We start from the raw sequence: 10,443 nt of genomic DNA, 5'->3' as shown, positions 1-10,443 counted from the left end.
CGGTGTGGATGGAAGATGGAGCCAAAGGTGAAACTGAAGCAGTCCAGCCCTTCCCTGGGAGGGATTGTGTTTGGTGACATCCTGCATGAGGCACCAACTTGCTGCCATATTTGCACATGGCCTTTTCCAAAGGTTGTGAAGGACTGGCACACAACTAGTCCCAGCCACTCAGGATCTTCTGTGTTCCCATGGGACACTGGTAGGGTGACACATATTTGCTGTATCTCTCATTTGTCGGGAACAGTGATGGGGCAGAGCAAAAGTGGGTACAAACGGAGGCTCTACCCCATGGACCAGACCAGATTTCCAGATCCCTGGCTGCTCCTCCAGGAGAGGAGGGCTGAGAAATGCTCTGCCAATCTGCTGGGGCTCGTGGGCCCTTGTGCAGCAGGGGCCCAGCTGGAGGCAGGAGGCGAGGGTGACGGAGGCGTCCAGCCGAGGAGCCGTGTCCTGCCCACCACACATGATATCACCGCAAAACCGCAGAGCCCAGCGCTGGCAGGGTGCTGACAAACACCGGATCCTCCCCGCTTCCTCCCCCATCTGTGCAAGGAAAAGGGCACGCTGAAGCTGCTGCAGCTGGTGGCACCACCTGGTGCAGGGGGGAGCCTGGCCAAGCTCCTGGCTCCGCTTCATCCCCATTGGGGTGAAGAAGAGTAGAGACACAGTGTGACTCAGCGACATGGAGGGGAGCTGCTGCTCCCACCTGGCTGGCACAGGAGGGGGACAGTGGGGCTCTAGGCTCCTGGGTTCCCCTTGCCCCATCCCTGTTCTTCCAGGCGGGTGAGCTCCTCACTTCTCCATGCAGCAAGGGCAGCCTGGAGGGGTGGCTCGGGTCATCCCTGAACAGCCAGGGATATGCCATCACCCTGCCTTCACAGAGCAGACATCAACCTTGTTGCTTTGGCAGCAGCCAGGGAAGTAGGAGGAAGCAGGGGAGCACACTGTCTGGCAGAGAGCTCAAATAGGGTTGACTGGGGGTCCCATGAGGCCAGTTTATTGCTCTCCAGATTTTCTTCTGTTTGAAGTTCTTTGGCAAAATCAGCCTGAGTTTGCAGGTAAGACTGGGGTGACCAAACCACGTACCTCCAGTCAGCCAGACCCTGGCTCTGCCATAAAGCTCTGTGGGAGGTCTGCAGTCACAGAAAGAGCAGAGAGTAAAAGTCACAGCTCCTGACTCTGGTCTCCTGCTTTAATGTCACCATCTGACACGCAGGCTCTGACTTTTCCTGGGGGAGATCAGGCCACTGCTGCGCAGCACCATGGGTTGGTCACTTCTTGTGCTGTCGCGTGGGTGGGCTGGAGGATCATCAAGTCTCCTGGTGCACAACCTCCAGTGCCAGGAGAGCACCAGGAGCTCAGGGAACAGATCCTGGGAACCTACTCCTCTCTGCAGTGAAGGTGAGGCCATGCAGGTCTTCAAGGAGGCTTCCCTGTCCGGCTTTTCGAGGTGCTTGCAAAGCTCTGAGAGTTCTCACGGGGTCATTATAAGTCTCAGCTCTATACAGTACTAAATCAGCTAACGTGTTCTTTTCTCATTCATCTGGCTACAAACTCCGGGTGAAGCAGTAGCGCCGGCAGTGAGTTGGAGCAACCCATCCCAGAGGGGGATCCCAGACGGCAGATCCGCTGTCCTGGCTGGGAGGGGGTGGCTGCCAACCCCAGGGACCACGCTGGCCGCAAACCTTGCGGGCTGGGACGGTCTGGTTTGGGTGGCAGCACCTGCTGTCTCCCACCTCCCCTCAGCGCCCCATGCCCCATCTCAGCCTCCGCAGGAGAAGGTGGGCTCCCACCTTCACTCACGGTGACTGGACAAGTGGTCTGGAGGCTCCCCTTCTCCCGGCAGACTGTGCAGATCCCGGGGAGCTCCCTCTTTTGCAGGGAGCGGGGCTGGGACACCACCTCTCCTCTCATGGGATCCCCCGCTCGCCGTGAGGAGACGAGTGCGAGCGAGCGCTTCGCGCTTCGCCCTTCTGGGCCTCGCCGCGGCCCGTAGGCGCCGCTGCCCCGGAAGCGGACGGGGCGCTGGGACATTCAAAAGGAGCGGAGCGGCCGTGGCGCCGGTGAGCGGGGCCGGGGTGTGGGAGCGGGGCTGGGGGTTGGCACGGGGTCTCTGGTCCCGGGCAGGGGGGTGACAGCAGCTCCCGGCCCGACCCGGCGGCGTTCAGCCCCGTGGCAGCGCCGCCGCGACCGGGCCCGGCGTTTCGCTGCCCAGTCCGCCCGCGCCGGGCCCGGCGGGAGGGCAGTGTCCGCCCGGGCCGCGCTGCCGAGGGGTCGGTCTGAGGGGCTGCCCCAGGTGCGGGGGATTCGGGGAGTGCTGTGCCCCGCTCCGGGAGCGCTGCCGGGGCTGGAGCACTGGGCACCCCCGGGGGCGGGTGGTGGGGCAGCGCTGCCCCTCAGAATCGGCCGGGTGACAAGGCAAGGGCTGTTTTCGTGCTGGGCCCAGTTAAACGGGCGTCCTCCCTCTGCGCGTCCATCCTGGTATTCCACTTGCCCTCATCGCCGTCCCCAGTTCCCTCACCCGTACCCACCTCTACTTTCCCTCTGCTCTCTTGGGAATATTTCAGTTGCCCACAGAAGGCTAATAATGGAATTGTGATCTGTAGGGGCTCTCCAGGCGCTGTTCTTTCCCCGTGCTGCAACTGCTAACTGCTGCAAGAACTATAGTGCAAGGCAAGCTGTGAATGTTTATTCTCTACTGGTAAATAACGGTGACAAAACTCCTGTCTCCCGGAACCAAACCATTGTTTGGAGAGTAGCCTCGCTGGCTTTTATAAATGTTATCTGCTCCTGTTGAATTGGCAGCAGGAGAAAGTGACGTTAGAAGAAGCCTCGTGTGGACCTACCCGTGTGAGGGTTTTGTAAGAGCTCAGTAGCAGGTCAGTCTATTAGAAGAGTTCAGCTATTGGCCAGCACCAATGGAAAATCTTAGGAACACAAAGAATCACAAACCACACAAAGAATTTTTCCTGTTTGTTCAGGGATTTTTAGTTTTTGATTGGTGTTGTGAAGCCTGTTCACATCCGTGCTCAATTAGTTAAGTCAATTTCACTGCAACACGAATTGTTTCTCAGAAAGGGTCGGAGCAGCCACGCTGAGGAGGAGCTGGCTCTGCAGCCCTTGGTCCCTGAGGGATAATGCCCTTTTCCCAGGCATTGTCTGAGTGGAGGAGACTGCCTGGGTGCTTATCCTCTGCAGAGAAAGGGAGAAGAGTGCTGAGTAAGGGCAAAGAAAAATTCCAAGCATGGTGGGAGTAGGGAAGGGAATATAAATTCCTCTTTTGCTGAGCTCTGTATTCTGTCCTGCCAACACCCCAGTGCTTAGAGAAGTGAGGAGAGAGGTTTAATGAACAGTATCCTTTATTTAAACTTAGGGTCATTCCAGTGCTCCACCATTCTGGCATAGAAGAGATGACAGTGAGCCCTGAAATTCTCTATGTACCAGCTGGGGTGAAATTCAGCTGTTTAGTTCTAAACATGTCTTGAAGTGAAAAAGAGCTATTTTTGTGAAAACCCTCAGAAGCCAATTGCACTGGGCTCCATTATCAAGAAATTCTTTTATTCCTCTTTCATGTTACATACAGCAAAAATCATTGCTATGTCCTGTCTATACCTATAATTTACCTTAGTAGTAACTGAGGACAATTTACTAGATTGTTTTGCTCCAAAAGCTTAAAACCTAGAAAAATGATTGGAAGATGGTTGACCTGCTCAAGCTCCACACTCGTGCAGTGAAGGTGAAGGTGGAGGTGTGATACCACCTACAGAAAGTGGTGCTGGTTGGAGCTGCAGCCAGTGTGTCTCAGTCACCAGGAACTACGAGCTCCTGTAAGATAGTTATTATTTTATTTCTGGGAGGGACTTTGTGGCTAGAAAGGCAAGCTCAAATGGGTAGTCTTGCTGTTTGAAGCAATTCAAAGGTCACTGTGGAAGTGAGGTGACAGGCAGTGTATGTTTTGACAGTAACAGTAAAGCATTTCAGGAAGGATGCAGTTGTTTTTGAGTTGGAAATGACGAGACTTTGCTTCTGGTAACCACTAAACTGATGCTTCTGGTACAGTCTGTCAGTCACTGCTTTAATTTTCCTGTTTTTTACAAAGGCAAGGAAGAGCAGGTTAAAGGAATCCCTTGTATTTGGGGTGTCAGCCTCAGTGCAACATCCCTGTTTTTTGTGCTGCGTGGGCAGGTGGGGCTTATGGACTGTGGTCACTCCTAGGTCACAAGTATTCAGTGCTGGGCAGGTGTTGAGTGTGTTGAGAAACCCCTTCTCTCTGCTGGAGTGACTGACCAACCCAGAATTCCTGTACATTTTACATTTTTGTTTCTTTTAACATAATCAGTTATTTGATGCTTTGTTTCAAGAAAGTAACCCTTTTTTCACCTGTATCTATTTGTAACTCTTTGAAGTTTGAGCTTTTTACTGCACTATGGATCAGTTGGGGCACGTGAGAGGTACAGCTTCTGCCCAAGGTGCCAAGGAGGGACTGAGCAAGCCCGCTGCCCCCCAGAAGAATGCGTACGCCAGGCTCGTGCAAAAGCACCACAGTGGCCGGTTCCAGTTCTACTTGAATCACATTGCACAGAAGATGCAGCTGGAAGAAGGCACCTCCAGTGACCCCAGCTGGGATCTGGACCCGCCTCTGAGGAGAGGACTGGTGAAGGATAATCCAGTCAGGAACGGGTTGAACATGCACAGCTATTCACCAGTCAGAACATCTCACCTGGAACAGCCCCTGCCAGGATTTGAGAATGATAAACCCCAAACTGCTCTGAACAGATGTCCTTATAAAAAAAATGCTGTTGAAGGAGACTTGGAGCTGGAGGAGGACTATAACTTGCATCAGCGTGGAGCTGGGTCTGACTTGTTAAATATGAGTGATGCTCTGGGTGGGAGAGTGTCAAACAGCCTGAGACACCATGGGGCTGTGCAGAAATCTTCTGGTTCTGATGAGGAGGACACTTGGAGGAAGAAACAAAAGAAACGAGGCAGATGTCCTGCCAACACTGATACAGTAGCTGGACACTTGTTGACTGAACAGTTTGGTGAGGATGTGCTGGCAATAAATGCCAGAAAAAACAGTCAGTTGTCTCCAGGTCAAGTCCAAGGTGAGTTCACACTAATGAACTGTTTGGTCCATTTGCTACAATTACTGTGGTAATGAACGTGCTGTGTTAGTCATGAGTGTGTTAAAATGAGCCAGTTCTACTCTGTCCAAGTTAGTCAGCCCTTGGTTACCTGTGGGTGGCTTTGTCCTGGTTTACATGTAAGCCATGTGGCATGTGCAAATGGCTTCATGTGGAGCCAGCTTGGGGCTGGCAGGACATAATCCCTTGGCTGAAGCTCTGTGAGTGTGGCTGTGCTGCTTCCAGGATCAGCTCAGGGCCAGGAGAGCCCAATTTCTATGGTGTAGAGTCCAAATTAATAAGACCACTGGATCTGAGCTGACTCAGGCCAGAGTCATGCTTTTCTCTGCATTGCTTCTTTGAATGTGGAGTGCTGGTTTGCCTTTGGTCTGAGTCCATCCAATACTCAGGAGCTAAGATGCCTGTATAATAGCCAATCCCTGATAGTGTTGACTCCACGAAATTTTGCTGTTAGTAACAAAGAGATCTTGCAGTACTAAAGCGAATGTGCGGGATGTTAAAGGCAAAAAGCCTCCTTATGGAGATAAATAATTTTTTTTATTTAAAAAGCCCCGAAACAGGGCATCCACAAGCAGCCAAAGCCAGGCTGTTTAATTTTGGTTTCTCAGTGTAATGGGTTAAAACTTTCTCTGAATGTTAGTTATGGTGAAATACTTTGATAGCCTGATCTTACGAGCTACTACTGGAGGAACCCATAAATGTCACTGTGTTAAATTCTCTCTAACAAGTAGAAAAGAGGTTGATTTCTCAGCTGGGTAAGATCAGCCTGAGGCCTATCACAGCTCTTGAACTGGAAATCAAGTAACTGTTTAACTAAATCAGTCTTAAAAACTAAGCCCTGTGACTCAAGAAGGGCAAGTAATATGCTTTTTTCTGGATTTGTAGTATTTTTGAGGTTGTGGCAATAGATAATGTGCTAAAGTTGGTAAACTTCCATGAGTTCTTGCAAGACTGATCACAGATAGAGATTTAATGCAGATTATGCTAAAATTTTTTGATGAGCTTGATTTTTGGGAGGGTTTTTTTTTTTTTACGTGGTTCATTGTAACACTATTTATTGTGCTTAGCCTCTTATAACAGACTTTGGTACCTTCAGCTTTTGAAGCATAGGAAGAGCAGCTGACAGAGATGTAGAGTCTAGAAAGCATATAATTCATATCCATGAAAATGGTAGGTGCCTACATAGATTTCAGTCTAAAATAAAAATACCCTGGCTTTCAAAAGCAAACACCCACGGTGGCCTCCTGCTCTAGTTGGAAGTGGGGTTGCACAAGGCTTTTTACAAAGTAGTTGTTTGTTTAGTGGAAAGACCTAAAGCAGAAAATGTTGAGCCTCATGTTTGACTTCCCAGGTGGAAAACTCACACTGTGGGAAAGATTACTGGAAAATTAATTGCTCAACAGTGACACCCTTCCTCTTCTTTCCCTGCATGCCTCCCCAGCCACCCTCCTGTGTAGCTGGGACTGGTTATCCTCCAGAACGTTTGCAGGGATGTAAAAACAGTTTCTCGTGGAGGGAAGAAATAGAGAAGAAATAAATATGTCACTTAATTCGGAGAAGCGTCTTTTCTGCTGTTCAGTTTGAGTATATTGTAGTATTCTTGTTTAAGTGAAATGAAGATTTTGCAGTATGCAAGTGCTTACGTATAAGAAGTCACACATCACAGTATCAGATTAATATTTTCTCACTTCAAAGCTTGTCTTTCTCTCTTGATGCTGATATAAGTCATATTATTTTGCATAGGCAGGTGTCTGGTTTGATCAGTTTAAATCAAGGCTTGTGAAACTGTGATGGCAAGAATTGCTTCTGTCATAGCAGTGAGGCTTATCATCTTTTCAGGAGTGACATTTCCTCACAAATTAGCTCTGTTCAGACTGTTGTAGGCTTTCCAAAAGACTCTTTGAGCTAATCTCAAAGCCAAGCATCTCTTTTTATATAATTTTATTTCATTGTCCTCTTCTCAAACAGCTCTTCAGCTCAGGCTTAGCCGTGGTTGGTTTTGCAATGACCCTGAGCTGACAGTACTAAAATTGAAGGCAAATGTGGAGGTCTGTGAAAACCCTTTGAGTGCCCTGGGACAGGCTGTAGGCAGTGAGGGACTGGTCCCTGTTAATGTCCTTCCAGTGGTAGGGCAGTTCCTGTGGCTTTGGGGGAAAGCAGAGTGGTTTATGGAGCCCCAAGCAAATGTCACTGAGCCCTGGAGATACTGCTGGTGATGTGTTGCTGTCTGTAGTTCCACATAGTAACTGCTTTTCCTAAGTGTTGGAGGCTTTGCAGTTGAGAGAGCTGTGTGTCAACAGAACTCCTTTGTCCCTTGTGTGAAACATGTAACCCACTCATGAGACTGCAGGTTGGATTCACTCTATGGTATCAGCACTCTTGGATTTGGGAAGACAAAGCTTCATACAGAGGAATTCCACAGGTTGTGGAATTCTGCTCCTTTGTGTGCAGTTATAACCTCTGCAAGGTAAAACCTCCTGCTCTGAAGTTTCTTCTCAAACAAACCCCAGAATAATAAACCAGAAAATAATCCCAAACTGCCACTTTAAATTGTGTGGTGCTTACAGTTTTTCATCTAATACTAATTTCCTGCTGGTATTTTCCCTTAAATCTCCAATCCTCTAGGTTCTTTGGGTGCTAAAATTTGGTTAAACTTCCTTAACAGAAAGTTGTCAAATCCCTTGGGTTGTTTTCTGGTTTTCATCAAAGACTCTTAAGGGTTTTCCCACTTCACTCCAGAGCTAGTAATCAAAATCTTTTTTCAGACTGACTGATGTTTCTGTCATAAAAGAGCTTAAAACTCCCTTTCCCTTGAGGACAGAAGTACTGACTCTTTCTGTGGCATCTGTCTATCACATACTGGGAGTTGAGATTTGCATGGCTGCTAAGTGGAACTTCATCTTAAGTATCTGTAAAGCTTTGCTTTGTCAGTAGGTACTTTAGACCAAGCTGTGTGTTTTATTCGGCATAGCAAGGTTTCAGTTGCTTTTTGAGTACGTGCACTTCCCAGCCTCTTTTTTGAGGGAATGTTGCTGTTTGATAGCAAATTCCTGAGTCTACTGGAAAGCCTGGAAATCAGACATCTGCAGACAAGGACTGTCCTCCAAATGTGGGGTGCAGCATGGTCTTTGGGAACACCATATCCCAGCCACACTTGATTTCAGAGGATCTTGGGAGCTAAAGTACCTGAGGTGGCTTTGTTGATGTTGAAAGCTTGGGTGGAGCAGGATTCTGGTCAAGGCTGATTGCTCTGATGCAGGTTCAGATTTTGCAGGGTTATGCTGTCTCAGTCTGTATCTGCTTACAGCTTCCTTGGGAAGAACACCACTGCCAGCTTCCCTGGGTATCCTCTTGAGGCTCCTCTCACTAAAAACTTCGTGAGTTTATGATGTGATGGAGGCTAAACAAATCTTGCCCATCTGTCAGGGTCAGCATGCCCCCTGAGTAGAAACAGACAATTCCTGGGTAACAACAAGCCTTGTCTGCAGCAGCCTAAGATTTCCACAGCCCTTTCTGATTTATCATCTGTCTGACACTTGGCATTTATTTGCCCAGCCTGTGGTACTTAACCAACTTGGGCAGCTTCCATGGAGGAGTGTCCCTGGCAAGCAGGCTGGTGTTTAGCATCAGAGCTTTAAAAACAATTGTTGCTGTTGGATGGTGGTGTTGTGCTTGTGGCTGCAACCTTGACATTTAAAAGGTTCATGATAGGTAAAGGAAATATCCTAGAATGGCTTTCCTGCATGTTTGATGGGCACAGCTGCTCAAGAAATACCAGCCTTAACAAGATGGCAAAATCTCAGACATTTTGTCTTCCTGTGGTACACTGCAGTAAATTTTATATTTGCCTTTGTTTCTCTGGGGGAGCTTTGGAGGAGGAACAACAGCTTCTGCCTTTCCCTTCTTGTAGGGCAAATTTAGGAGAATGCTCATTTTTAGTGATGAGTCTTCCAATTCTTGTGTGGTGAATTTCAGTTCTGAAGAATGCTGTTATTTCCCTATCTGACACCAGTAAATATGAGCCAGCAATCTACTAAAGACCAGAGAATCAACTCAATAAATGTAGAATGTTGGTTGCTGTAGAAATCTTTAAAGTGTAGCTAATCTTGCCAGGTTCAATGTAATGTTCCTTAGATGATGTTAATCATAGTAATAAGATATGGGAGAGGAGGGAAGACTGGATTTACTGTTTGGCCCCATCTGAGAAACACATGAAAAATAGAATACTCCCCTCTCTAATGGTTTAGCAACGTCATCACAAACATAAATTTCTCTTGCTTTTGATAGAAAAAAAATGTTGCATTCCTGAGTCTTGTGCAACTAATGTTTTTTGGTTAACATCAGCTATAGTATGTGAGTTAATATCTGATGTATCCTCTCTTGGGGAGATGAGATCTTGCCCCTGCAGGGACTGTGTTTTTTATCTGTGATCTCATAACTGTCTTCTATGCCCTTTACCAGAGTCCTGAGCACACTGTGCAGGAGGAGCCCTTGCATTTGGCAGCAAAGCTTTCTCCTCTGTGAATGAAGGACCTTCCTTCCCCTGCTAGCTCATGTGAAAACATTCCTCGGTGGAAACACTTGTTGCTGTTAACTTGCTATTTTTTTTAAACTATGTTTTTTCTACTCTTTAGCCCCAGTTATGTAGTTCAGGTAACTATGCCTGTCAGCGTGATGTTGATCCTAGGGAAATAGTAGGGTAATACAAGAACTGAACTGATTTTAAATTTGTTTTAAATCTTTTCTTTCGTATGACTTGTCATTATTTAACAGAGGTCCTGTTGAGCTCCTCCAGTGTCAGTGTCTTATGACATTAGGGGTCTGATGGCAAAGGTGTGAGTGTGGATGCTGGTGTGGGAGCGTGATTAAATCACAGCACATGTGCAATGGTTTAAAAGCTGTTTAGTCGAACTAATTAAATACAGCAAAGAATTGAAAATTGTTAACAACAGGTGTGTCTGGATCCTGCAGTGTCATGTTCTGACCCTGTGCTGTTTAATACTTCTGTCAATTGTCGTGAAGAAAACATATGAGTAGGATTGAAAGGTTTTTTTGGATGACTTGGAGAGTATTGAATAATGGAGGCAGTTACTGGCAGCCATCTGGATCGCTTGGTGGATTGGGAGCAGGCAAAACAAAATCCATTTATTGGATTGCCAGCATAGAGCCATGCTAGCAGTGTGAGGAACCCAGTGTGGGAAGCAACAGCTTGGAAAGAAGTTTTGAGCTCTTGATGGATTAATCAGCTGAACATCCCCCTCCTGTGAAATGTGTCCAAAAGGGTAATGTACGAGCATGG

General features: G+C 47.8%; 1 protein-coding gene across 4 annotated transcripts in view; it reads left to right on the top strand.

Annotated features, from left to right (window-relative positions):
• Positions 1-1,961: 1,961 nt before the first annotated feature.
• DIS3L2 (DIS3 like 3'-5' exoribonuclease 2) overlaps positions 1,962-10,443 on the top strand; it is a 183,193-nt gene continuing 174,711 nt past the window's right edge. Inside the window, exons 1-2 of one of the 4 annotated variants that reach the window (XM_032698257.1) lie at positions 1,962-2,063; positions 4,407-5,105. In XM_032698257.1, coding sequence (XP_032554148.1) covers positions 4,427-5,105 — 679 coding nt within the window. In that variant the 5' untranslated portion in view covers positions 1,962-2,063; positions 4,407-4,426. Of the gene's footprint in view, positions 2,064-4,406; positions 5,106-10,443 lie in introns of those variants that run through there. The other 3 variants (XM_032698259.1, XM_032698260.1, XM_032698258.1) reach the window with 3 other exon arrangements.

This window comes from Chiroxiphia lanceolata, chromosome 10, assembly GCF_009829145.1.
Source record: "Chiroxiphia lanceolata isolate bChiLan1 chromosome 10, bChiLan1.pri, whole genome shotgun sequence".
NCBI classification, from domain to species: Eukaryota; Metazoa; Chordata; class Aves; order Passeriformes; family Pipridae; genus Chiroxiphia; species Chiroxiphia lanceolata.
This window is presented reverse-complemented; position numbering and strand designations above follow the sequence as displayed.